Source organism: Hemiscyllium ocellatum, unplaced genomic scaffold, assembly GCF_020745735.1.
Source record: "Hemiscyllium ocellatum isolate sHemOce1 unplaced genomic scaffold, sHemOce1.pat.X.cur. scaffold_2779_pat_ctg1, whole genome shotgun sequence".
In the NCBI taxonomy this organism is placed as follows: Eukaryota; Metazoa; Chordata; class Chondrichthyes; order Orectolobiformes; family Hemiscylliidae; genus Hemiscyllium; species Hemiscyllium ocellatum.
In genome coordinates, this window is record NW_026868196.1 from 29,755 (window position 1) to 55,733 (window position 25,979).

The window sequence follows — 25,979 nt, forward strand, 5'->3', positions numbered from 1 at the left end:
ACTGGGTAGTGGGCTCTCTCTCTCTCTCCCTGGACTGGGCAGTGGGCTCTCTCTCTCTCTCCCTGGACTGGGCAGTGGGCTCTCTCTCTCTCTCTCTCTCTCTCTCTCTCCCTGGACTGGGCAGTGGGCTCTCTCTCTCTCTTTGGACTGGGCAGTGGGCTCACTCTCTCTCTGGACTGGGCAGTGGGCTCTCTCTCTCTCTCTCTGGACTGGGCAGGGGGCTCTCTCTCTCTGGACTGGGTAGTGGGCTCTCTCTCTCTCTGGATTGGGCAGTGGGCTCTCTCTAACTGGGCAGTGAGTTCTCTCTCTCTCTGGACTGGGCAGTGGGCTCTCTCTCTCTCTCTCTTGACTGGGCAGTGGGCTCTCTCTCTCTCTCTTGACTGGGCAGTGAGTTCTCTCTCTCTCTCTCACTCTCTGGACTGGGCAGTGGGCTCTCTCTCTCTGGATTGGGCAGTGGGCTCTCTCTCTCTCTCTCTGGACTGGGCAGCGGGCTCTCTCTCTCTGGACTGGGCAGCGGGCTCTCTCTCTCTGGACTGAGCAGTGGGCTCTCTCTCTCTCTCTCTGGACTGGGCAGCGGGCTCTCTCTCTCTCTCTCTGGACTGGGCAGCGGGCTCTCTCTCTCTCTCTCCCGGTTGGGTGGGGTCTCCCTCTCTGTCCTTGGTATCCCCTGGCCTCGCTGTCTGTCAGCACTCACCGATACTTGAGGTGTAGTCTGTCGCTCCGAAGATGAGCTCTGGTGCTCGGTAATACCGTGAGCAGATGTATGAGACATTGGGCTCACCCCTCACCAGCTGCTTTGCACTGCAATCCAGACAGAGAGATGGTTACCAGCCGGGACACCGCACCCCCCACCGCTCCCTCAGTGCCACTCTGTCCCTCGCCTCAGGGCAGCATAGGGACCGTCACCGTGACACTGCCCACCGCTCCCGGTCAGAGCCCACGGCCGGGCAGCAATGGGACCGTCACCGTGACACGGCCCACCGCTCCCGGTCAGAGCCCACGGCCGAGCAGCAATGGGGACTGTCACCGTGACACGGCCCACCGCTCCCGGTCAGAGCCCACGGCCGAGCAGCAATGGGGACTGTCACCGTGACACTGCCCACCGCTCCCGGTCAGAGCCCATGGCTGGCAAATCAATGGTAGACATCCAACAATGGTCCCTGTGCACCAGCGCTCAGGCCTTGGGCTCGGGGGAACACATTCAGTGCCAGGCTGTTGTGGGCTTTCTGTGGTAATGAGAGACATGCCCACCCTGGGACCAGGTACAGATCCACACGGACACCCCCGTGGGCCTGCACACAGGGGTGGGATCTCCGGGGGGGGTCAGTCACACACAGACACACACAGACACAGGGGCAACAGGCTCCTCAGGGTGGATTCAGGGGAACACAGACGGGGCAGTACGTACACAAATATCACAACTCCGCCTCCCCCTCAGTATCTCCCCCACCCTCTCCCCCTCGGTGAGGTACAGACTCGGTATCTCCCCCTCCCCCTGGGTGAGACACAGACTCGGTATCTCCCCCTCCCCCTCCCCCTGGGTGAGACACAGACTCGGTATCTCCCCCTCCCCCTCGGTGAGACACAGACTCGGTATCTCCCCCTCCCCCTGGGTGAGACACAGACTCGGTATCTCCCCCTCCCCCTCGGTGAGACACAGACTCGGTATCTCCCCCTCCCCCTGGGTGAGACACAGACTCGGTATCTCCCCCTCCCCCTCCCCCTCGGTGAGACACAGACTCGGTATCTCCCCCTCCCCCTCGGTGAGGCACAGACTCGGTATCTCCCCGCTGTGCTCAGAAATGTGCAGGTTAGGGTGAATTGGCCATGGGAAATTACCCACAGTGCACAGGGATGTGTAGGTTAGGGTGGATTGGCCATGGGAAATTACCCACAGTGCTCAGGGATGTGCAGGTTAGGGTGGATTGGCCATGGGAAAGTACCCACAGTGCACAGGGATGTGCAGGTTAGGGTGGATTGGCCATGGGAAATTACCCACAGTGCTCAGGGATGTGTAGGTTAGGGTGGATTGGCCATGGGAAATTACCCACAGTGCTCAGGGATGTGCAGGTTAGGGTGGATTGGCCATGGGAAAGTACCCACAGTGCACAGGGATGTGCAGGTTAGGGTGGATTGGCCATGGGAAATTACCCACAGTGCACAGGGATGTGCAGGTTAGGGTGGATTAGTCTGGGATAAATGTCGGGCACTAGCCGGGAGTAGGAGGTCTGGGTGGGACTCTGTTCGGAGGGTCAGTGTGGAACAGTTGGGCCGAAGGGCCGGCTTCCACACTGTCAGGATTCTACCCCAAGTGGCTGAGCTGCCCCTGAGCGAGGCCCAGGTGACCCCTGACCCATGAAGACACCTACCTGCCGAAGTCACAGAGCTTCAGCACCGCCGTCTCGGGGTCCACCAGCAGGTTCTGGGGTTTGATATCGCGATGGCACACCCCCTGGGAATGGATGTAAGCAAGACTGCGGAATAACTGGTATATGTAGACCTGGGAGAGCAGGAGGGGGGAGAGAGAGAGAGAGAGAGAGAGAGAGAAAGCAGTGTCAGACACACGATTCCAGCCGGCCCTCTTGCGGGGAGAATTAAAATTTTGGTCAGCGCATGCAACAATGCGGGGAAAATCAGGGGTAATGTACCCGGACAGATGATCCACAGCCTGCACCATCCTACCCTGGCACTAACCACGAGACAAGGCCCAGGGCTGGACTACACACACCTGAAAAAGCAAGCAGCTCTTCAGTACACATGACTGCACAGCCGCAACCCTCCCACAGCATCTCCCTGCTCCCCACCCGCCCCCCTCCAGCTCCAGCACAACACCCTGGGAACCATCACAGCACCCAGTCAGCCACCTGATCCCACTGTCTGGGTGACGCTGAGGGAGGGAGGAGGCAACGTGCTGTCACAGGGAAGGTGCTGAGGGAGTGCCGCACCGTCCGAGGGTCAGTGCTGAGGGAGTGCCGCACCGTCCGAGGGTCAGTGCTGAGGGAGTGCCGCACCGTCCGAGGGTCAGTGCTGAGGGAGTGCCGCACCGTCCGAGGGTCAGTGCTGAGGGAGTGCCGCACCGTCCGAGGGTCAGTGCTGAGGGAGTGCCGCACCGTCCGAGGGTCAGTGCTGAGGGAGTGCCGCACCGTCCGAGGGTCAGTGCTGAGGGAGTGCCGCACCGTCCGAGGGTCAGTGCTGAGGGAGTGCCGCACCGTCCGAGGGTCAGTGCTGAGGGAGTGCCGCACCGTCCGAGGGTCAGTGCTGAGGGAGTGGGCACCGTCCGAGGGTCAGTGCTGAGGGAGTGGGCATCATCCGAGGGTCAGTGCTGAGGGAGTGGGCACAGTCCGAGGGTCAGTGCTGATGGAGTGGACACTGTCGGAGGGTCAGTGCTGAGGGAGTGCCGCACTGAGGGAGGGTCAGTGCTGAGGGAGTGGGCCCTGTCAGAGGGTCAGTGCTGAGGGAGTGGGCCCTGTCGGAGGGTCAGTGCTGAGGGAGTGGGCACTGTCGGAGGGTCAGTGCTGAGGGAGTGGGCACTGTCGGAGGGTCAGTGCTGAGGGAGTGGGCACTGTCGGAGGGTCAGTGCTGAGGGAGTGCCGCACTGTCAGAGGGTCACAGCTGAGGGAGTGCCAAACTGTCAGAGGGTCAGTGTAGAGGGAGTGGGCACTGTCGGAGGGTCAGTGCTGAGGGAGTGCCGCACTGTCCGAGGGTCAGTGCTGAGGGAGTGCCGCACTGTCCGAGGGTCAGTGCTGAGGGAGTGGGCACTGTCGGAGGGTTAGTGCTGAGGGAGTGGGCACTGTCGGAGGGTCAGTGCTGAGGGAGTGCCGCACTGTCCGAGGGTCAGTGCTGAGGGAGTGGGCACCGTCCGAGGGTCAGTGCTGAGGGAGTGGGCATCGTCCGAGGGTCAGTGCTGAGGGAGTGGGCACGGTCCGAGGGTCAGTGCTGAGGGAGTGGGCACTGTCGGAGGGTCAGTGCTCAGAGAGCGGGCACTAATGGAGGGTCAGTGCTGAGGGAGTGGGCACTGTCGGAGGGTCAGTGCTGAGGGAGTGGGCACTGTCGGAGGGTCAGTGCTGAGGGAGTGCCGCACTGTCCGAGGGTCAGTGCTGAGGGAGTGCCGCACTGTCCGAGGGTCAGTGCTGAGGGAGTGGGCACCGTCCGAGGGTCAGTGCTGAGGGAGTGGGCATCGTCCGAGGGTCAGTGCTGAGGGAGTGGGCACGGTCCGAGGGTCAGTGCTGAAGGAGTGGGCACTGTCGGAGGGTCAGTGCTCAGAGAGCGGGCACTAATGGAGGGTCAGTGCTGAGGGAGTGGGCACTGTCGGAGGGTCAGTGCTGAGGGAGTGGGCACTGTCGGAGGGTCAGTGTAGAGGGAGTGGGCACTGTCGGAGGGTCAGTGCTGAGGGAGTGCCGCACTGTCCGAGGGTCAGTGCTGAGGGAGTGCCGCACTGTCCGAGGGTCAGTGCTGAGGGAGTGGGCACTGTCGGAGGGTCAGTGCTGAGGGAGTGGGCACTGTCGGAGGGTCAGTGCTGAGGGAGTGCCGCACTGTCCGAGGGTCAGTGCTGAGGGAGTGCCGCACTGTCCGAGGGTCAGTGCTGAGGGAGTGGGCACCGTCCGAGGGTCAGTGCTGAGGGAGTGGGCATCGTCCGAGGGTCAGTGCTGAGGGAGTGGGCACGGTCCGAGGGTCAGTGCTGAGGGAGTGGGCACTGTCGGAGGGTCAGTGCTCAGAGAGCGGGCACTAATGGAGGGTCAGTGCTGAGGGAGTGGGCACTGTCGGAGGGTCAGTGCTGAGGGAGTGGGCACTGTCGGAGGGTCAGTGCTGAGGGAGTGCCGCACTGTCGGAGGGTCAGTGCTGAGGGAGTGCCGCACTGTCTGAGGGTCAGTGCTGAGGGAGTGCCGCACTGTCTGAGGGTCAGTGCTGAGGGAGTGGGCACCGTCCGAGGGTCAGTGCTGAGGGAGTGGGCATCGTCCGAGGGTCAGTGCTGAGGGAGTGGGCACGGTCCGAGGGTCAGTGCTGAAGGAGTGGGCACTGTCGGAGGGTCAGTGCTCAGAGAGCGGGCACTAATGGAGGGTCAGTGCTGAGGGAGTGGGCACTGTCGGAGGGTCAGTGCTGAGGGAGTGGGCACTGTCGGAGGGTCAGTGCTGAGGGAGTGGGCCCTGTCGGAGGGTCAGTGCTGAGGGAGTGGGCCCTGTCCGAGGGTCAGTGCTGAGGGAGTGCCGCACCGTCCGAGGGTCAGTGCTGAGGGAGTGCCGCACCGTCCGAGGGTCAGTGCTGAGGGAGTGCCGCACCGTCCGAGGGTCAGTGCTGAGGGAGTGGGCACCGTCCGAGGGTCAGTGCTGAGGGAGTGCCGCACCGTCCGAGGGTCAGTGCTGAGGGAGTGCCGCACCGTCCGAGGGTCAGTGCTGAGGGAGTGCCGCACTGTCCGAGGGTCAGTGCTGAGGGAGTGCCGCACCGTCCGAGGGTCAGTGCTGAGGGAGTGGGCCCTGTCGGAGGGTCAGTGCTGAGGGAGTGGGCACAGTCCGAGGGTCAGTGCTGAGGGAGTGGACACTGTCGGAGGGTCAGTGCTGAGGGAGTGGGCCCTGTCGGAGGGTCAGTGCTGAGGGAGTGCCGCAACGTCCGAGGGTCAGTGCTGAGGGAGTGCCGCACCGTCCGAGGGTCAGTGCTGAGGGAGTGCCGCACCGTCCGAGGGTCAGTGCTGAGGGAGTGCCGCACCGTCCGAGGGTCAGTGCTGAGGGAGTGCCGCACCGTCCGAGGGTCAGTGCTGAGGGAGTGGGCACCGTCCGAGGGTCAGTGCTGAGGGAGTGGGCATCGTCCGAGGGTCAGTGCTGAGGGAGTGGGCACAGTCCGAGGGTCAGTGCTGAGGGAGTGGACACTGTCGGAGGGTCAGTGCTGAGGGAGTGGGCCCTGTCGGAGGGTCAGTGCTGAGGGAGTGGGCCCTGTCGGAGGGTCAGTGCTGAGGGAGTGGGCCCTGTCGGAGGGTCAGTGCTGAGGGAGTGGGCCCTGTCGGAGGGTCAGTGCTGAGGGAGTGGGCACTGTCGGAGGGTCAGTGCTGAGGGAGTGGGCACTGTCGGAGGGTCAGTGCTGAGGGAGTGGGCACTGTCGGAGGGTCAGTGCTGAGGGAGTGGGCACTGTCGGAGGGTCAGTGCTGAGGGAGTGGGCACTGTCGGAGGGTCAGTGCTGAGGGAGTGGGCACTGTCGGAGGGTCAGTGCTGAGGGAGTGGGCACTGTCGGAGGGTCAGTGCTGAGGGAGTGGGCACTGCCGAAGGGTCAGTGCTGAGGGAGTGCCGCACTGCCGGAGGGTCAGTGCTGAGGGAGTGCCGCACTGTCAGAGGGTCACAGCTGAGGGAGTGCCAAACTGTCAGAGGGTCAGTGTAGAGGGAGTGGGCACTGTCGGAGGGTCAGTGCTGAAGGAGTGGACACTGTCGGAGGGTCAGTGCTCAGAGAGCGGGCACTAATGGAGGGTCAGTGCTGAGGGAGTGGGCACTGTCGGAGGGTCAGTGCTCAGAGAGCGGGCACTAATGGAGGGTCAGTGCTGAGGGAGTGGGCACTGTCGGAGGGTCAGTGCTGAGGGAGTGGGCACTGTCGGAGGGTCAGTGCTGAGGGAGTGGGCACTGTCGGAGGGTCAGTGCTGAGGGAGTGGGCACTGTCGGAGGGTCAGTGATGAGGGAGTGCCGCACTGTCAGAGGGTCACAGCTGAGGGAGTGCCAAACTGTCAGAGGGTCAGTGTAGAGGGAGTGGGCACTGTCGGAGGGTCAGTGCTGAGGGAGTGCCGCACTGTCCGAGGGTCAGTGCTGAGGGAGTGCCGCACTGTCCGAGGGTCAGTGCTGAGGGAGTGGGCACTGTCGGAGGGTTAGTGCTGAGGGAGTGGGCACTGTCGGAGGGTCAGTGCTGAGGGAGTGCCGCACTGTCCGAGGGTCAGTGCTGAGGGAGTGCCGCACTGTCCGAGGGTCAGTGCTGAGGGAGTGGGCACCGTCCGAGGGTCAGTGCTGAGGGAGTGGGCATCGTCCGAGGGTCAGTGCTGAGGGAGTGGGCACGGTCCGAGGGTCAGTGCTGAGGGAGTGGGCACTGTCGGAGGGTCAGTGCTCAGAGAGCGGGCACTAATGGAGGGTCAGTGCTGAGGGAGTGGGCACTGTCGGAGGGTCAGTGCTGAGGGAGTGGGCACTGTCGGAGGGTCAGTGCTGAGGGAGTGCCGCACTGTCCGAGGGTCAGTGCTGAGGGAGTGCCGCACTGTCCGAGGGTCAGTGCTGAGGGAGTGGGCACCGTCCGAGGGTCAGTGCTGAGGGAGTGGGCATCGTCCGAGGGTCAGTGCTGAGGGAGTGGGCACGGTCCGAGGGTCAGTGCTGAAGGAGTGGGCACTGTCGGAGGGTCAGTGCTCAGAGAGCGGGCACTAATGGAGGGTCAGTGCTGAGGGAGTGGGCACTGTCGGAGGGTCAGTGCTGAGGGAGTGGGCACTGTCGGAGGGTCAGTGCTGAGGGAGTGGGCACTGTCGGAGGGTCACTGCTGAGGGAGTGCCGCACTGTCAGAGGGTCACAGCTGAGGGAGTGCCAAACTGTCAGAGGGTCAGTGTAGAGGGAGTGGGCACTGTCGGAGGGTCAGTGCTGAGGGAGTGCCGCACTGTCCGAGGGTCAGTGCTGAGGGAGTGCCGCACTGTCCGAGGGTCAGTGCTGAGGGAGTGGGCACTGTCGGAGGGTCAGTGCTGAGGGAGTGGGCACTGTCGGAGGGTCAGTGCTGAGGGAGTGCCGCACTGTCCGAGGGTCAGTGCTGAGGGAGTGCCGCACTGTCCGAGGGTCAGTGCTGAGGGAGTGGGCACCGTCCGAGGGTCAGTGCTGAGGGAGTGGGCATCGTCCGAGGGTCAGTGCTGAGGGAGTGGGCACGGTCCGAGGGTCAGTGCTGAGGGAGTGGGCACTGTCGGAGGGTCAGTGCTCAGAGAGCGGGCACTAATGGAGGGTCAGTGCTGAGGGAGTGGGCACTGTCGGAGGGTCAGTGCTGAGGGAGTGGGCACTGTCGGAGGGTCAGTGCTGAGGGAGTGCCGCACTGTCGGAGGGTCAGTGCTGAGGGAGTGCCGCACTGTCTGAGGGTCAGTGCTGAGGGAGTGGGCACCGTCCGAGGGTCAGTGCTGAGGGAGTGGGCATCGTCCGAGGGTCAGTGCTGAGGGAGTGGGCTAGGTCCGAGGGTCAGTGCTGAAGGAGTGGGCACTGTCGGAGGGTCAGTGCTCAGAGAGCGGGCACTAATGGAGGGTCAGTGCTGAGGGAGTGGGCACTGTCGGAGGGTCAGTGCTGAGGGAGTGGGCACTGTCGGAGGGTCAGTGCTGAGGGAGTGGGCCCTGTCGGAGGGTCAGTGCTGAGGGAGTGGGCCCTGTCCGAGGGTCAGTGCTGAGGGAGTGGGCACTGTCGGAGGGTCAGTGCTGAGGGAGTGGGCCCTGTCGGAGGGTCAGTGCTGAGGGAGTGGGCCCTGTCCGAGGGTCAGTGCTGAGGGAGTGCCGCACCGTCCGAGGGTCAGTGCTGAGGGAGTGCCGCACCGTCCGAGGGTCAGTGCTGAGGGAGTGCCGCACCGTCCGAGGGTCAGTGCTGAGGGAGTGCCGCACCGTCCGAGGGTCAGTGCTGAGGGAGTGCCGCACCGTCCGAGGGTCAGTGCTGAGGGAGTGCCGCACCGTCCGAGGGTCAGTGCTGAGGGAGTGCCGCACTGTCCGAGGGTCAGTGCTGAGGGAGTGCCGCACCGTCCGAGGGTCAGTGCTGAGGGAGTGCCGCACCGTCCGAGGGTCAGTGCTGAGGGAGTGGGCACTGTCGGAGGGTCAGTGCTGAGGGAGTGGGCACAGTCCGAGGGTCAGTGCTGAGGGAGTGGACACTGTCGGAGGGTCAGTGCTGAGGGAGTGGGCCCTGTCGGAGGGTCAGTGCTGAGGGAGTGCCGCACCGTCCGAGGGTCAGTGCTGAGGGAGTGCCGCAACGTCCGAGGGTCAGTGCTGAGGGAGTGCCGCACCGTCCGAGGGTCAGTGCTGAGGGAGTGCCGCACCGTCCGAGGGTCAGTGCTGAGGGAGTGCCGCACCGTCCGAGGGTCAGTGCTGAGGGAGTGCCGCACCGTCCGAGGGTCAGTGCTGAGGGAGTGCCGCACCGTCCGAGGGTCAGTGCTGAGGGAGTGGGCCCTGTCGGAGGGTCAGTGCTGAGGGAGTGGGCACAGTCCGAGGGTCAGTGCTGAGGGAGTGGACACTGTCGGAGGGTCAGTGCTGAGGGAGTGGGCCCTGTCGGAGGGTCAGTGCTGAGGGAGTGCCGCACCGTCCGAGGGTCAGTGCTGAGGGAGTGCCGCAACGTCCGAGGGTCAGTGCTGAGGGAGTGCCGCACCGTCCGAGGGTCAGTGCTGAGGGAGTGCCGCACCGTCCGAGGGTCAGTGCTGAGGGAGTGCCGCACCGTCCGAGGGTCAGTGCTGAGGGAGTGCCGCACCGTCCGAGGGTCAGTGCTGAGGGAGTGGGCACCGTCCGAGGGTCAGTGCTGAGGGAGTGGGCATCGTCCGAGGGTCAGTGCTGAGGGAGTGGGCACAGTCCGAGGGTCAGTGCTGAGGGAGTGGACACTGTCGGAGGGTCAGTGCTGAGGGAGTGGGCCCTGTCGGAGGGTCAGTGCTGAGGGAGTGGGCACTGTCGGAGGGTCAGTGCTGAGGGAGTGGGCACTGTCGGAGGGTCAGTGCTGAGGGAGTGGGCACTGTCGGAGGGTCAGTGCTGAGGGAGTGGGCACTGTCGGAGGGTCAGTGCTGAGGGAGTGGGCACTGTCGGAGGGTCAGTGCTGAGGGAGTGGGCACTGCCGAAGGGTCAGTGCTGAGGGAGTGCCGCACTGCCGGAGGGTCAGTGCTGAGGGAGTGCCGCACTGTCAGAGGGTCACAGCTGAGGGAGTGCCAAACTGTCAGAGGGTCAGTGTAGAGGGAGTGGGCACTGTCGGAGGGTCAGTGCTGAAGGAGTGGACACTGTCGGAGGGTCAGTGCTCAGAGAGCGGGCACTAATGGAGGGTCAGTGCTGAGGGAGTGGGCACTGTCGGAGGGTCAGTGCTCAGAGAGCGGGCACTAATGGAGGGTCAGTGCTGAGGGAGTGGGCACTGTCGGAGGGTCAGTGCTGAGGGAGTGGGCACTGTCGGAGGGTCAGTGCTGAGGGAGTGGGCACTGTCGGAGGGTCAGTGCTGAGGGAGTGGGCACTGTCGGAGGGTCAGTGCTGAGGGAGTGCCGCACTGTCAGAGGGTCACAGCTGAGGGAGTGCCAAACTGTCAGAGGGTCAGTGTAGAGGGAGTGGGCACTGTCGGAGGGTCAGTGCTGAGGGAGTGGGCACTGTCCGAGGGTCAGTGCTGAGGGAGTGCCGCACTGTCCGAGGGTCAGTGCTGAGGGAGTGGGCACTGTCGGAGGGTCAGTGCTGAGGGAGTGGGCACTGTCGGAGGGTCAGTGCTGAGGGAGTGCCGCACTGTCCGAGGGTCAGTGCTGAGGGAGTGCCGCACTGTCCGAGGGTCAGTGCTGAGGGAGTGGGCACCGTCCGAGGGTCAGTGCTGAGGGAGTGGGCATCGTCCGAGCGTCAGTGCTGAGGGAGTGGGCACGGTCCGAGGGTCAGTGCTGAGGGAGTGGGCACTGTCGGAGGGTCAGTGCTCAGAGAGCGGGCACTAATGGAGGGTCAGTGCTGAGGGAGTGGGCACTGTCGGAGGGTCAGTGCTGAGGGAGTGGGCACTGTCGGAGGGTCAGTGCTGAGGGAGTGCCGCACTGTCGGAGGGTCAGTGCTGAGGGAGTGCCGCACTGTCTGAGGGTCAGTGCTGAGGGAGTGGGCACCGTCCGAGGGTCAGTGCTGAGGGAGTGGGCACCGTCCGAGGGTCAGTGCTGAGGGAGTGGACACTGTCGGAGGGTCAGTGCTGAGGGAGTGGGCCCTGTCAGAGGGTCAGTGCTGAGGGAGTGGGCCCTGTCGGAGGGTCAGTGCTGAGGGAGTGGGCACTGTCGGAGGGTCAGTGCTGAGGGAGTGGGCACTGTCGGAGGGTCAGTGCTGAGGGAGTGGGCACTGTCGGAGGGTCAGTGCTGAGGGAGTGGGCACTGTCGGAGGGTCAGTGCTGAGGGAGTGGGCACTGCCGAAGGGTCAGTGCTGAGGGAGTGCCGCACTGCCGGAGGGTCAGTGCTGAGGGAGTGCCGCACTGTCAGAGGGTCACAGCTGAGGGAGTGCCAAACTGTCAGAGGGTCAGTGTAGAGGGAGTGGGCACTGTCGGAGGGTCAGTGCTGAAGGAGTGGGCACTGTCGGAGGGTCAGTGCTCAGAGAGCGGGCACTAATGGAGGGTCAGTGCTGAGGGAGTGGGCACTGTCGGAGGGTCAGTGCTCAGAGAGCGGGCACTAATGGAGGGTCAGTGCTGAGGGAGTGGGCACTGTCGGAGGGTCAGTGCTGAGGGAGTGGGCATTGTCGGAGGGTCAGTGCTGAGGGAGTGGGCACTGTCGGAGGGTCAGTGCTGAGGGAGTGCCGCACTGTCAGAGGGTCACAGCTGAGGGAGTGCCAAACTGTCAGAGGGTCAGTGTAGAGGGAGTGGGCACTGTCGGAGGGTCAGTGCTGAGGGAGTGCCGCACTGTCCGAGGGTCAGTGCTGAGGGAGTGCCGCACAGTCCGAGGGTCAGTGCTGAGGGAGTGCCGCACCGTCCGAGGGTCAGTGCTGAGGGAGTGCCGCACCGTCCGAGGGTCAGTGCTGAGGGAGTGCCGCACCGTCCGAGGGTCAGTGCTGAGGGAGTGCCGCACCGTCCGAGGGTCAGTGCTGAGGGAGTGCCGCACCGTCCGAGGGTCAGTGCTGAGGGAGTGGGCACCGTCCGAGGGTCAGTGCTGAGGGAGTGGGCATCGTCCGAGGGTCAGTGCTGAGGGAGTGGGCACAGTCCGAGGGTCAGTGCTGATGGAGTGGACACTGTCAGAGGGTCAGTGCTGAGGGAGTGGGCCCTGTCAGAGGGTCAGTGCTGAGGGAGTGGGCACTGTCGGAGGGTCAGTGCTGAGGGAGTGGGCACTGTCGGAGGGTCAGTGCTGAGGGAGTGGGCACTGTCGGAGGGTCAGTGCTGAGGGAGTGCCGCACTGTCAGAGGGTCACAGCTGAGGGAGTGCCAAACTGTCAGAGGGTCAGTGTAGAGGGAGTGGGCACTGTCGGAGGGTCAGTGCTGAGGGAGTGCCGCACTGTCCGAGGGTCAGTGCTGAGGGAGTGCCGCACTGTCCGAGGGTCAGTGCTGAGGGAGTGGGCACTGTCGGAGGGTTAGTGCTGAGGGAGTGGGCACTGTCGGAGGGTCAGTGCTGAGGGAGTGCCGCACTGTCCGAGGGTCAGTGCTGAGGGAGTGCCGCACTGTCCGAGGGTCAGTGCTGAGGGAGTGGGCACCGTCCGAGGGTCAGTGCTGAGGGAGTGGGCATCGTCCGAGGGTCAGTGCTGAGGGAGTGGGCACGGTCCGAGGGTCAGTGCTGAGGGAGTGGGCACTGTCGGAGGGTCAGTGCTCAGAGAGCGGGCACTAATGGAGGGTCAGTGCTGAGGGAGTGGGCACTGTCGGAGGGTCAGTGCTGAGGGAGTGGGCACTGTCGGAGGGTCAGTGCTGAGGGAGTGCCGCACTGTCCGAGGGTCAGTGCTGAGGGAGTGCCGCACTGTCCGAGGGTCAGTGCTGAGGGAGTGCCGCACTGTCCGAGGGTCAGTGCTGAGGGAGTGGGCATCGTCCGAGGGTCAGTGCTGAGGGAGTGGGCACGGTCCGAGGGTCAGTGCTGAAGGAGTGGGCACTGTCGGAGGGTCAGTGCTCAGAGAGCGGGCACTAATGGAGGGTCAGTGCTGAGGGAGTGGGCACTGTCGGAGGGTCAGTGCTGAGGGAGTGCCGCACTGTCAGAGGGTCACAGCTGAGGGAGTGCCAAACTGTCCGAGGGTCAGTGCTGAGGGAGTGCCGCACTGTCCGAGGGTCAGTGCTGAGGGAGTGGACACTGTCAGAGGGTCAGTGCTGAGGGAGTGGGCCCTGTCAGAGGGTCAGTGCTGAGGGAGTGGGCACTGTCGGAGGGTCAGTGCTGAGGGAGTGGGCACTGTCGGAGGGTCAGTGCTGAGGGAGTGGGCACTGTCGGAGGGTCAGTGCTGAGGGAGTGCCGCACTGTCAGAGGGTCACAGCTGAGGGAGTGCCAAACTGTCAGAGGGTCAGTGTAGAGGGAGTGGGCACTGTCGGAGGGTCAGTGCTGAGGGAGTGCCGCACTGTCCGAGGGTCAGTGCTGAGGGAGTGCCGCACTGTCCGAGGGTCAGTGCTGAGGGAGTGGGCACTGTCGGAGGGTTAGTGCTGAGGGAGTGGGCACTGTCGGAGGGTCAGTGCTGAGGGAGTGCCGCACTGTCCGAGGGTCAGTGCTGAGGGAGTGCCGCACTGTCCGAGGGTCAGTGCTGAGGGAGTGGGCACCGTCCGAGGGTCAGTGCTGAGGGAGTGGGCATCGTCCGAGGGTCAGTGCTGAGGGAGTGGGCACGGTCCGAGGGTCAGTGCTGAGGGAGTGGGCACTGTCGGAGGGTCAGTGCTCAGAGAGCGGGCACTAATGGAGGGTCAGTGCTGAGGGAGTGGGCACTGTCGGAGGGTCAGTGCTGAGGGAGTGGGCACTGTCGGAGGGTCAGTGCTGAGGGAGTGCCGCACTGTCCGAGGGTCAGTGCTGAGGGAGTGCCGCACTGTCCGAGGGTCAGTGCTGAGGGAGTGGGCACCGTCCGAGGGTCAGTGCTGAGGGAGTGGGCATCGTCCGAGGGTCAGTGCTGAGGGAGTGGGCACGGTCCGAGGGTCAGTGCTGAAGGAGTGGGCACTGTCGGAGGGTCAGTGCTCAGAGAGCGGGCACTAATGGAGGGTCAGTGCTGAGGGAGTGGGCACTGTCGGAGGGTCAGTGCTGAGGGAGTGCCGCACTGTCAGAGGGTCACAGCTGAGGGAGTGCCAAACTGTCCGAGGGTCAGTGCTGAGGGAGTGCCGCACTGTCCGAGGGTCAGTGCTGAGGGAGTGGGCACTGTCGGAGGGTCAGTGCTCAGAGAGCGGGCACTAATGGAGGGTCAGTGCTGAGGGAGTGGGCCCTGTCAGAGGGTCAGTGCTGAGGGAGTGGGCCCTGTCGGAGGGTCAGTGCTGAGGGAGTGGGCACTGTCGGAGGGTCAGTGCTGAGGGAGTGGGCACTGTCGGAGGGTCAGTGCTGAGGGAGTGGGCATCGTCCGAGGGTCAGTGCTGAGGGAGTGGGCACTGTCGGAGGGTCAGTGCTGAGGGAGTGGGCACTGTCGGAGGGTCAGTGCTCAGAGAGCGGGCACTAATGGAGGGTCAGTGCTGAGGGAGTGGGCACTGTCGGAGGGTCAGTGCTGAGGGAGTGGGCACTGTCGGAGGGTCAGTGCTGAGGGAGTGCCGCACTGTCCGAGGGTCAGTGCTGAGGGAGTGCCGCACTGTCCGAGGGTCAGTGCTGAGGGAGTGGGCACCGTCCGAGGGTCAGTGCTGAGGGAGTGGGCATCGTCCGAGGGTCAGTGCTGAGGGAGTGGGCACGGTCCGAGGGTCAGTGCTGAAGGAGTGGGCACTGTCGGAGGGTCAGTGCTCAGAGAGCGGGCACTAATGGAGGGTCAGTGCTGAGGGAGTGGGCACTGTCGGAGGGTCAGTGCTGAGGGAGTGCCGCACTGTCAGAGGGTCACAGCTGAGGGAGTGCCAAACTGTCAGAGGGTCAGTGTAGAGGGAGTGGGCACTGTCGGAGGGTCAGTGCTGAGGGAGTGCCGCACTGTCCGAGGGTCAGTGCTGAGGGAGTGCCGCACTGTCCGAGGGTCAGTGCTGAGGGAGTGGGCACTGTCGGAGGGTTAGTGCTGAGGGAGTGGGCACTGTCGGAGGGTCAGTGCTGAGGGAGTGCCGCACTGTCCGAGGGTCAGTGCTGAGGGAGTGCCGCACTGTCCGAGGGTCAGTGCTGAGGGAGTGGGCACCGTCCGAGGGTCAGTGCTGAGGGAGTGGGCATCGTCCGAGGGTCAGTGCTGAGGGAGTGGGCACGGTCCGAGGGTCAGTGCTGAGGGAGTGGGCACTGTCGGAGGGTCAGTGCTCAGAGAGCGGGCACTAATGGAGGGTCAGTGCTGAGGGAGTGGGCACTGTCGGAGGGTCAGTGCTGAGGGAGTGGGCACTGTCGGAGGGTCAGTGCTGAGGGAGTGCCGCACTGTCCGAGGGTCAGTGCTGAGGGAGTGCCGCACTGTCCGAGGGTCAGTGCTGAGGGAGTGGGCACCGTCCGAGGGTCAGTGCTGAGGGAGTGGGCATCGTCCGAGGGTCAGTGCTGAGGGAGTGGGCACGGTCCGAGGGTCAGTGCTGAAGGAGTGGGCACTGTCGGAGGGTCAGTGCTCAGAGAGCGGGCACTAATGGAGGGTCAGTGCTGAGGGAGTGGGCACTGTCGGAGGGTCAGTGCTGAGGGAGTGGGCACTGTCGGAGGGTCAGTGCTGAGGGAGTGGGCACTGTCGGAGGGTCACTGCTGAGGGAGTGCCGCACTGTCAGAGGGTCACAGCTGAGGGAGTGGGCACTGTCCGAGGGTCAGTGCTGAGGGAGTGGGCACCGTCCGAGGGTCAGTGCTGAGGGAGTGCCAAACTGTCAGAGGGTCAGTGTAGAGGGAGTGGGCACCGTCGGAGGGTCAGTGCTGAGGGAGTGCCGCACCGTCCGAGGGTCAGTGCTGAGGGAGTGCCGCACCGTCCGAGGGTCAGTGCTGAGGGAGTGCCGCACCGTCCGAGGGTCAGTGCTGAGGGAGTGCCGCACCGTCCGAGGGTCAGTGCTGAGGGAGTGGGCACCGTCCGAGGGTCAGTGCTGAGGGAGTGGGCACAGTCCGAGGGTCAGTGCTGAGGGAGTGGGCACAGTCCGAGGGTCAGTGCTGAGGGAGTGGGCCCTGTCGGAGGGTCAGTGCTGAGGGAGTGGGCCCTGTCGGAGGGTCAGTGCTGAGGGAGTGGGCCCTGTCGGAGGGTCAGTGCTGAGGGAGTGGGCCCTGTCGGAGGGTCAATGCTGAGGGAGTGGGCCCTGTCGGAGGGTCAGTGCTGAGGGAGTGGGCACTGTCGGAGGGTCAGTGCTGAGGGAGTGGGCACTGTCGGAGGGTCAGTGCTGAGGGAGTGGGCCCTGTCGGAGGGTCAGTGCTGAGGGAGTGCCGCACCGTCCGAGGGTCAGTGCTGAGGGAGTGCCGCACCGTCCGAGGGTCAGTGCTGAGGGAGTGCCGCACCGTCCGAGGGTCAGTGCTGAGGGAGTGGGCACCGTCCGAGGGTCAGTGCTGAGGGAGTGGGCATCGTCCGAGGGTCAGTGCTGAGGGAGTGGGCACAGTCCGAGGGTCAGGGCTGAGGGAGTGGACACTGTCGGAGGGTCAGTGCTGAGGGAGTGGGCCCTGTCGGAGGGTCAGTGCTGAGGGAGTGGGCCCTGTCAGAGGGTCAGTGCTGAGGGAGTGGGCCCTGTCGGAGGGTCAGTGCTGAGGGAGTGGGCACTGTCGGAGGGTCAGTGCTGAGGGAGTGGGCACTGTCGGAGGGTCAGTGCTGAGGGAGTGGGCACTGTCGGAGGGTCAGTGCTGAGGGAGTGGGCACTGTCGGAGGGTCAGTGCTGAGGGAGTGGGCACTGCCGAAGGGTCAGTGCTGAGGGAGTGCCGCACTGCCGGAGGGTCAGTGCTGAGGGAGTGCCGCACTGTCAGAGGGTCACAGCTGAGGGAGTGCCAAACTGTCAGAGGGTCAGTGTAGAGGGAGTGGGCACTGTCGGAGGGTCAGTGCTGAAGGAGTGGGCACTGTCGGAGGGTCAGTGCTCAGAGAGCGGGCACTAATGGAGGGTCAGTGCTGAGGGAGTGGGCACTGTCGGAGGGTCAGTGCTCAGAGAGCGGGCACTAATGGAGGGTCAGTGCTGAGGGAGTGGGCACTGTCGGAGGGTCAGTGCTGAGGGAGTGGGCACTGTCGGAGGGTCAGTGCTGAGGGAGTGGGCACTGTCGGAGGGTCAGTGCTGAGGGAGTGCCGCACTGTCAGAGGGTCACAGCTGAGGGAGTGCCAAACTGTCAGAGGGTCAGTGTAGAGGGAGTGGGCACTGTCGGAGGGTCAGTGCTGAGGGAGTGCCGCACTGTCCGAGGGTCAGTGCTGAGGGAGTGCCGCACTGTCCGAGGGTCAGTGCTGAGGGAGTGGGCACTGTCGGAGGGTCAGTGCTGAGGGAGTGGGCACTGTCGGAGGGTCAGTGCTGAGGGAGTGCCGCACTGTCCGAGGGTCAGTGCTGAGGGAGTGCCGCACTGTCCGAGGGTCAGTGCTGAGGGAGTGGGCACCGTCCGAGGGTCAGTGCTGAGGGAGTGGGCATCGTCCGAGGGTCAGTGCTGAGGGAGTGGGCACGGTCCGAGGGTCAGTGCTGAGGGAGTGGGCACTGTCGGAGGGTCAGTGCTCAGAGAGCGGGCACTAATGGAGGGTCAGTGCTGAGGGAGTGGGCACTGTCGGAGGGTCAGTGCTGAGGGAGTGGGCACTGTCGGAGGGTCAGTGCTGAGGGAGTGCCGCACTGTCGGAGGGTCAGTGCTGAGGGAGTGCCCCACTGTCTGAGGGTCAGTGCTGAGGGAGTGGGCACCGTCCGAGGGTCAGTGCTGAGGGAGTGGGCACAGTCCGAGGGTCAGTGCTGAGGGAGTGGACACTGTCGGAGGGTCAGTGCTGAGGGAGTGGGCCCTGTCAGAGGGTCAGTGCTGAGGGAGTGGGCCCTGTCGGAGGGTCAGTGCTGAGGGAGTGGGCACTGTCGGAGGGTCAGTGCTGAGGGAGTGGGCACTGTCGGAGGGTCAGTGCTGAGGGAGTGGGCACTGTCGGAGGGTCAGTGCTGAGGGAGTGGGCACTGCCGAAGGGTCAGTGCTGAGGGAGTGCCGCACTGCCGGAGGGTCAGTGCTGAGGGAGTGCCGCACTGTCAGAGGGTCACAGCTGAGGGAGTGCCAAACTGTCAGAGGGTCAGTGTAGAGGGAGTGGGCACTGTCGGAGGGTCAGTGCTGAAGGAGTGGGCACTGTCGGAGGGTCAGTGCTCAGAGAGCGGGCACTAATGGAGGGTCAGTGCTGAGGGAGTGGGCACTGTCGGAGGGTCAGTGCTCAGAGAGCGGGCACTAATGGAGGGTCAGTGCTGAGGGAGTGGGCACTGTCGGAGGGTCAGTGCTGAGGGAGTGGGCACTGTCGGAGGGTCAGTGCTGAGGGAGTGCCGCACTGTCAGAGGGTCACAGCTGAGGGAGTGCCAAACTGTCAGAGGGTCAGTGTAGAGGGAGTGGGCACTGTCGGAGGGTCAGTGCTGAGGGAGTGCCGCACTGTCCGAGGGTCAGTGCTGAGGGAGTGCCGCACTGTCCGAGGGTCAGTGCTGAGGGAGTGGGCACTGTCGGAGGGTCAGTGCTGAGGGAGTGGGCACTGTCGGAGGGTCAGTGCTGAGGGAGTGCCGCACTGTCCGAGGGTCAGTGCTGAGGGAGTGCCGCACTGTCCGAGGGTCAGTGCTGAGGGAGTGGGCACCGTCCGAGGGTCAGTGCTGAGGGAGTGGGCATCGTCCGAGGGTCAGTGCTGAGGGAGTGGGCACTGTCGGAGGGTCAGTGCTCAGAGAGCGGGCACTAATGGAGGGTCAGTGCTGAGGGAGTGGGCCCTGTCAGAGGGTCAGTGCTGAGGGAGTGGGCACTGTCGGAGGGTCAGTGCTGAGGGAGTGGGCACTGTCGGAGGGTCAGTGCTGAGGGAGTGGGCACTGTCGGAGGGTCAGTGCTGAGGGAGTGGGCACTGTCGGAGGGTCAGTGCTGAGGGAGTGGGCACTGCCGAAGGGTCAGTGCTGAGGGAGTGCCGCACTGCCGGAGGGTCAGTGCTGAGGGAGTGCCGCACTGTCAGAGGGTCACAGCTGAGGGAGTGCCAAACTGTCAGAGGGTCAGTGTAGAGGGAGTGGGCACTGTCGGAGGGTCAGTGCTGAAGGAGTGGGCACTGTCGGAGGGTCAGTGCTCAGAGAGCGGGCACTAATGGAGGGTCAGTGCTGAGGGAGTGGGCACTGTCGGAGGGTCAGTGCTGAGGGAGTGGGCACTGTGGGAGGGTCAGTGCTGAGGGAGTGGGCACTGTGGGAGGGTCAGTGCTGAGGGAGTGGGCACTGTGGGAGGGTCAGTGCTGAGGGAGTGGGCACTGTTGGAGGGTCAGTGCTGAGGGAGTGGGCCCTGTGGGAGGGTCAGTGCTGAGGGAGTGGGCCCTGTGGGAGGGTCAGTGCTGAGGGAGTGGGCACTGTGGGAGGGTCAGTGCTGAGGGAGTGGGCACTGTGGGAGGGTCAGTGCTGAGGGAGTGGGCACTGTGGGAGGGTCAGTGCTGAGGGAGTGGGCACTGTGGGAGGGTCAGTGCTGAGGGAGTGGGCACTGTCCGAGGGTCAGTGCTGAGGGAGTGCCGCACTGTCCGAGGGTCAGTGCTGAGGGAGTGGGCACTGTCGGAGGGTCAGTGCTGAGGGAGTGGGCACTGTCGGAGGGTCAGTGCTGAGGGAGTGCCGCACTGTCCGAGGGTCAGTGCTGAGGGAGTGCCGCACTGTCCGAGGGTCAGTGCTGAGGGAGTGGGCACCGTCCGAGGGTCAGTGCTGAGGGAGTGGGCACCGTCCGAGGGTCAGTGCTGAGGGAGTGGGCACTGTCGGAGGGTCAGTGCTCAGAGAGCGGGCACTAATGGAGGGTCAGTGCTGAGGGAGTGGGCACTGTCGGAGGGTCAGTGCTGAGGGAGTGCCGCACTGTCGGAGGGTCAGTGCTGAGGGAGTGCCGCACTGTCTGAGGGTCAGTGCTGAGGGAGTGCCGCACTGTCTGAGGGTCAGTGCTGAGGGAGTGGGCACCGTCCGAGGGTCAGTGCTGAGGGAGTGGGCATCGTCCGAGGGTCAGTGCTGAGGGAGTGGGCACTGTCGGAGGGTCAGTGCTCAGAGAGCGGGCCCTGTCGGAGGGTCAGTGCTGAGGGAGTAGGCCCTGTCGGAGGGTCAGTGCTGAGGGAGTGGGCCCTGTCGGAGGGTCAGTGCTGAGGGAGTGGGCACTGTCGGAGGGTCAGTGCTGAGGGAGTGGGCCCTGTGGGAGGGTCAGTGCTGAGGGAGTGGGCCCTGTGGGAGGGTCAGTGCTGAGGGAGTGGGCCCTGTGGGAGGGTCAGTGCTGAGGGAGTGGGCCCTGTGGGAGGGTCAGTGCTGAGGGAGTGGACACTCACCTTGATGTAGATCATGGGGACCTGCTGCTTGGCCTTGCTGAAGTGCCGGGCAACGCGATACACCGTCTCGGGAACGTAGTCTAGAACCAGATTTAAGTAAACCTCATCTTTCTGTTGGACACAAAAAACATCTACAGTAACCCCAACCCGATCAGAGAGTGCGCGCCCCCCCACCCCACCCCACCCCGCCCAGAGGGTACAGCACCCCCAGCCCCCCGCCCCCCGCTCCCAGCCCCCAGCCCAGAGGGTACATCACCCCCAGCCCCCCGCTCCCAGCCCCCAGCCCAGAGGGTCCATCACCCCCAGCCCCCCGCTCCCAGCCCCCAGCCCAGAGGGTACATCACCCCCAGCCCCGAGGGTTCATCACCCCCAGCCCCCAGCCCAGAGGGTACATCACCCCCAGCACCTCCCCCTCCGTACACTCACCCACGGACTCCTTCCCCCTCCCCCTCCGTACACTCACCCTCCGACCCCCTCCCCTCCCCCACTGTACATTCACCCTCTGACCCCCTCCCCTCCCCCTCCGTACACTCACCCTCCGCCATATTCCTCAGTGACCTTACCCTGCCAGGTCTCAGTGACCCCTGACCCTCTCTGACCTTACCCTGCCAGGTCACAGTGACCCCTGACCCTGCCAGGTCACAGTGACCCCTGACCCTCAGTGACCTTACCCTGCCAGGTCCCAGTGACCCCTGACCCTCTCTGACCTTACCCTGCCAGGTCACAGTGACCCCTGACCCTCTCTGACCTTACCCTGCCAGGTCACAGTGACCCCTGACCCTCAGTGACCTGACCCTGCCAGGTCACAGTGACCCCTGACCCTCAGTGACCTGACCCTGCCAGGTCACAGTGACCCCTGACCCTCAGTGACCTGACCCTGCCAGGTCACAGTGACCCCTGACCCTCAGTGACCTGACCCTGCCAGGTCACAGTGACCCCTGACCCTCAGTGACCTTACCCTGCCAGGTCCCAGTGACCCCTGACCCTCAGTGGCCTGACCCTGCCAGGTCCCAGTGACCCCTGACCCTCAGTGGCCTGACCCTGCCAGGTCCCAGTGACCCCTGACCCTCAGTGGCCTGACCCTGCCAGGTCCCAGTGACCCCTGACCCTCAGTGACCTGACCCTGCCAGGTCCCAGTGACCCCTGACCCTCAGTGACCTGACCCTGCCAGGTCCCAGTGACCCCTGACCCTCAGTGACCTTCCCCACCCCAGCACCATGTCAGTGTGGCTGACCCAGCCTCTCTTACCTTCTCGCCAGTGGAATAGAAGAAATACCGCAGTCTGACGATGTTCCGGTGATCGAGTTTCCGCATTATCTGTAACTCGCGGTTCTGTGGGAACACAGAGGACTGGGTGTTAGAGGGACCCGGCTCTGTCTGCTGCCTGGCCATTCCTGAGCAAGGCTCAGCAAACAGCAGGGACCCTCGCGGTGTATGAAGGGGGGAGAAGGAGATAGACAGGATCGTGGAAAATCCACCGTGTGGCAGGAATTAGGACAACGTCCGGCGATGTTGGGAGCAAGAGGGTAACAGGGTGTTGTTGAGGTGGTGGTGGTGGTGTTGAAGAGCGTGAAGGATGGCTCAGTCCCCAGGGCCAGATGGGATTGATCCCAGGATACATAGGGAGGTGACTTGGCAGAGATGTTTGTCCCCTCTCTCCCAGAAGGTTGAACAAATACCCAATGCTGGTGCAAGGGAAAAAAGGACCATCCAGGCGATGCTAGGCCATCTGTCTGACATCCCTGGTCTCACACTTCCTGGAGAAGGTTGCTCAGGGACGGAGTTTACTTGCGTTTGGAAAATAAGGGACTTCCTCAGGGCGGTAAACCTGGCTTTGGTGCAGGGGGGCTCAGCTTCACAAAGGTAAGTTCTGTTTTTGAGTGAGTGAAGGATGACGACCAATGAGGGATGGACAGCGGATGCCGTTTACAAGGACTTTTACTCAAGCATTTGGGAAAGCCCGATATGACGGGCTGGTCCTGGAGATAAAGCTGGCAATGTGGGCTCCACGGTGGGTTGGCACGTTGGAGACAGGACGGGCAGCGAAGACACAGGGCAGCTGTGGAGGCTGAATATCCGCGTCCTGCAAAGACTGGGGATGAAAACGTCAGTGTTCGGTTGGTAGGTTTGCGGACAACACAAGGATTGGCGGAGCTGTGGGATAGTGAGGAAGGGCTGTCACTCAAACGCCCAGCACGGAAACAGACCCACCTCCAGGGGGGCTGGAGAATACCCCCAATGCTGTTTGGGCCTGACTCCCGCCCCACCCCGGTCATGCCCCCTGACCCCTGCCCCCTCACCTTGAAGCGTTTGTCCTGCAGGACCTTTTTAATGGCCACCACCTCTCCGGTGTCCACCAGCTTGACCTGGTAGACCACGCCGAAGGAGCCGTTCCCGATCACTTTGATCACGGTGTAGGAGACCTCCTGGGGAAGGTCAGGCCCCTGCCCCGGGGTGGCAACCACCGTCGTGACCACTCCGCCATCGTCTGTGGGAAACAACAGCAACCTTACCGTCAGGACACCAGGGGGAGCCAGGGAGGGTCATCGGGGGGGGGGGAAGGGGGGGGGAGGGGAGGGGGCTGTAGCCAGAGAGAGAGAGAGCCATCGGGGGGAAGGGGGGTGTGACCGGGGGAGGGGGGGTGGGGCTTGGTGGCGAGGCCCAGCAGACTGAAGCAGTCTGGGTACGTCTGTGTGCCCCTGCCCCCTGTTCCCAGCTACACCAGCCGTCTCTGTTACCCCCAACACCCACCCCCACTGGGGAAACACACCCCAGGGGCAGCGCCCGGCCCCAGCGCCCGGCCGCCCTGAGTGTGGTCCCAGCGCCCCGTCCCAGTGCCCGACCGCCCTGAGTGTGGTCCCAGCGCCCGGCTGCCCTGAGTGTGGTCCCAGCACCTGGTCCCAGCGCCCCGTCCCAGTGCCCAGCCCCAGCGCCAGCGCCCGGCCCCCCTGAGCGTGGCCCCAGCGCCCGGCCCCCCTGAGCGTGGTCCCAGCGCCCGGCCCCCCTGAGCGTGGTCCCAGCGCCCGGCCGCCCTGAGCGTGGTCCCAGCGCCCGGCCGCCCTGAGCGTGGTCCCAGCGCCCGGCCGCCCTGAGCGTGGTCCCAGCGCCCGGCCGCCCTGATCCTGGTCCCAGCGCCCGGCCGCCCTGAGCGTGGTCCCAGCGCCCGGCCGCCCTGAGCGTGGTCCCAGCGCCCGGCCGCCCTGAGCGTGGTCCCAGCGCCCGGCCGCCCTGAGCGTGGTCCCAGCGCCCGGCCGCCCTGAGCGTGGTCCCAGCGCCTGGTCCCCCTGAGCGTGGTCCCAGCGCCCGGTCCCCCTGAGCGTGGTCCCAGCGCCTGGTCCCCCTGAGCGTGGTCCCAGCGCCCGGCCCCCCTGAGCCCGGTCCCAGCGCCCGGTCCCCCTGAGCGTGGTCCCAGCGCCCGGCCCCCCTGAGCCCGGTCCCAGCGCCCGGCCCCCCTGAGCCCGGTCCCAGCGCCCGGCCCCCCTGAGTGTGGTCCCAGCGCCCGGCCCCCCTGAGCCCGGTCCCAGCGCCCGGCCCCCCTGAGTGTGGTCCCAGCGCCCGGCCCCCCTGAGTGTGGTCCCAGCGCCCGGCCCCCCTGAGTGTGGTCCCAGCGCCCGGCCCCCCTGAGCCCGGTCCCAGCGCCCGGCCCCCCTGAGTGTGGTCCCAGCGCCCGGCCCCCCTGAGTGTGGTCCCAGCGCCCGGCCCCCCTGAGTGTGGTCCCAGCGCCCGGCCGCCCTGATCCTGGTCCCAGCGCCCGGCCGCCCCGAGTGTGGTCCCAGCGCCCGGCCCCCCTGAGCCCGGTCCCAGCGCCCGGCCCCCCTGAGTGTGGTCCCAGCGCCCGGCCGCCCTGAGTGTGGTCCCAGCGCCCGGCCGCCCTGAGTGTGGTCCCAGCGCCCGGCCGCCCTGAGCCTGGTCCCAGCGCCTGGCCGCCCTGAGCCTGGTCCCAGCGCCCGGCCGCCCTGAGCCTGGTCCCAGCGCCCGGCCGCCCTGAGCCTGGTCCCAGCGCCCGGCCCCCCTGAGCCTGGTCCCAGCGCCCGGCCGCCCTGAGCCTGGTCCCAGCGCCCGGCCCCCCTGAGCCTGGTCCCAGCGCCCGGCCGCCCTGAGCCTGGTCCCAGCGCCTGGCCGCCCTGAGCCTGGTCCCAGCGCCCGGCCGCCCTGAGCCTGGTCCCAGCGCCCGGCCCCCCTGAGCCTGGTCCCAGCGCCCGGCCGCCCTGAGCCTGGTCCCAGCGCCCGGCCCCCCTGAGCCTGGTCCCAGCGCCCGGCCGCCCTGTTACACACTTGCCTTCCAGGAGAGGCATCCTACTGAAGCCGGCCGGTCATGGGGAGGGGGGATGGGGTGAGGGTGGGTGGGGGGGGTGAGGGGGTGGAGGGGGGCTCAGTCTCCCCACAGAACCCCATTAGCCCAGCCTGCCCTCTGTGACATCACCAACAACCTCTGTGACCCAGCGCCAGCACAGACCAATCAGCATCACCCTGGGTCAGGGGGCACAGTCCAATCAGCACCACCCGGGGTCAGGGGTCACAGACCAATCAGCACCACCCGGGGTCAAGGGGCACAGACCAATCAGCACCACCCGGGGTCAGGGGGCACAGACCAATCAGCACCACCCGGGGTCAGGGGGCACAGACCAATCAGCACCACCCGGGGTCAGGGAGGGGAGGGGAGGAGGAGACAGAGACCAGGAGGGCGGGGGACATAGAGAGGTACAGCACGGAAACAGACCCTTCGGTCCAACCCCTCCATGCTGACCCAGATATCCTAACCCCACCCAGCACCCGGCCCATATCCCTCTAAACCCTTCCTATTCATATACCCATCCAGATGCCTCTTAAATGTTGTAATTGTACCAGCCTCCACCACATCCTCTGGCAGCTCATTCCATACACGTACCACCCTCTGGGTGAAAAAGTTGCCCCTTAGGTCTCTTTTATATCTTTCCCCTCTCACCCTAAACCTATGCCCCTCTATGGACTCCCCCACCCCAGGGAAAAGACTTTATCTGTTTATCCTATCCGTGCCCCTCATAATTTTATAAACCTCTATAAGGTCACCCCTCAGCCTCCGACGCTCCAGGGAAAACAGCCCCAGCCTGTTCAGCCTCTCCCTGTAGCTCAGACCCTCCAACCCTGGCAACATCCTTGTAAATCTTTTCTGAACCCTTTCAAGTTTCACAACATCTTTCCGATAGGAAGGAGACCAGAATTGCACGCAATATTCCAACAGTGGTCTAACCAATGTCCTGTACAGCCGCAACGTGACCCTCCCAACTCCTGTACTCAATACTCTGACCAATAAAGGAAAACATTCCAAACGCTGCCTTCACTATCCTACCTACCTGCGACTCCACTTTCAAGGAGCTATGAAGCTGCACTCCAAGGTCTCTTTGTTCAGCAACACTCCCTAGGACCTTACCATTACGTGTATAAGTCCTGCTAAGATTTGCTTTCCCAAAATACAGCACCTCACATTTATCTGAATTAAACTCCATCTGCCACTTCTCAGCCCATTGGCCCATCTGGTCCAGATCCTGTTGTAATCTGAGGTAACCCTCTTCGCTGCCCACGGCACCTCCAATTTTGGTGTCATCTGCAAACTTACTAACTTTACCTCTTATGTTCGCAACCAAATCATTTATGTAAATGACAAAAAGTAGTGGGCCCAGCACCGATCCTTGTGGCACTCCCCTGGTCACAGGCCTCCAGTCTGAAAAACAACCCTCCACCACCACCCTCTGTCTTCTACCTTTGAGCCAGTTCTGTATCCAAATGGCTAGTTCTTGCTCTATTCCATGAGATCTAACCTTGCTAACCAGTCTCCCATGGGACAAGTCCACAGGGGAGAGAGAGACAGACAGACAGACAGGTTTTGGTGGGGGGGGGGGGGGGGGGGGGGGGGGGGGGGG

The 25,979-nt window shown here is 64.7% G+C and overlaps 1 protein-coding gene across 1 annotated transcript in view; it reads right to left on the bottom strand.

Annotated features, from left to right (window-relative positions):
• Positions 1 to 25,979, bottom strand: part of LOC132812491 (glycogen synthase kinase-3 beta-like) — a gene marked incomplete at its 3' end in the record, with an annotated part of 59,988 nt that overhangs the window by 25,812 nt on the left and 8,197 nt on the right. The window contains exons 2-6 of the mRNA XM_060822955.1: positions 22,380 to 22,567; positions 21,328 to 21,411; positions 20,080 to 20,190; positions 2,370 to 2,500; positions 695 to 801 (exon numbers count right to left, since the gene is read on the bottom strand). Of these exons, the coding sequence (XP_060678938.1) occupies positions 695 to 801; positions 2,370 to 2,500; positions 20,080 to 20,190; positions 21,328 to 21,411; positions 22,380 to 22,567 (621 nt within the window). The remainder of the gene's footprint in view (positions 1 to 694; positions 802 to 2,369; positions 2,501 to 20,079; positions 20,191 to 21,327; positions 21,412 to 22,379; positions 22,568 to 25,979) is intronic.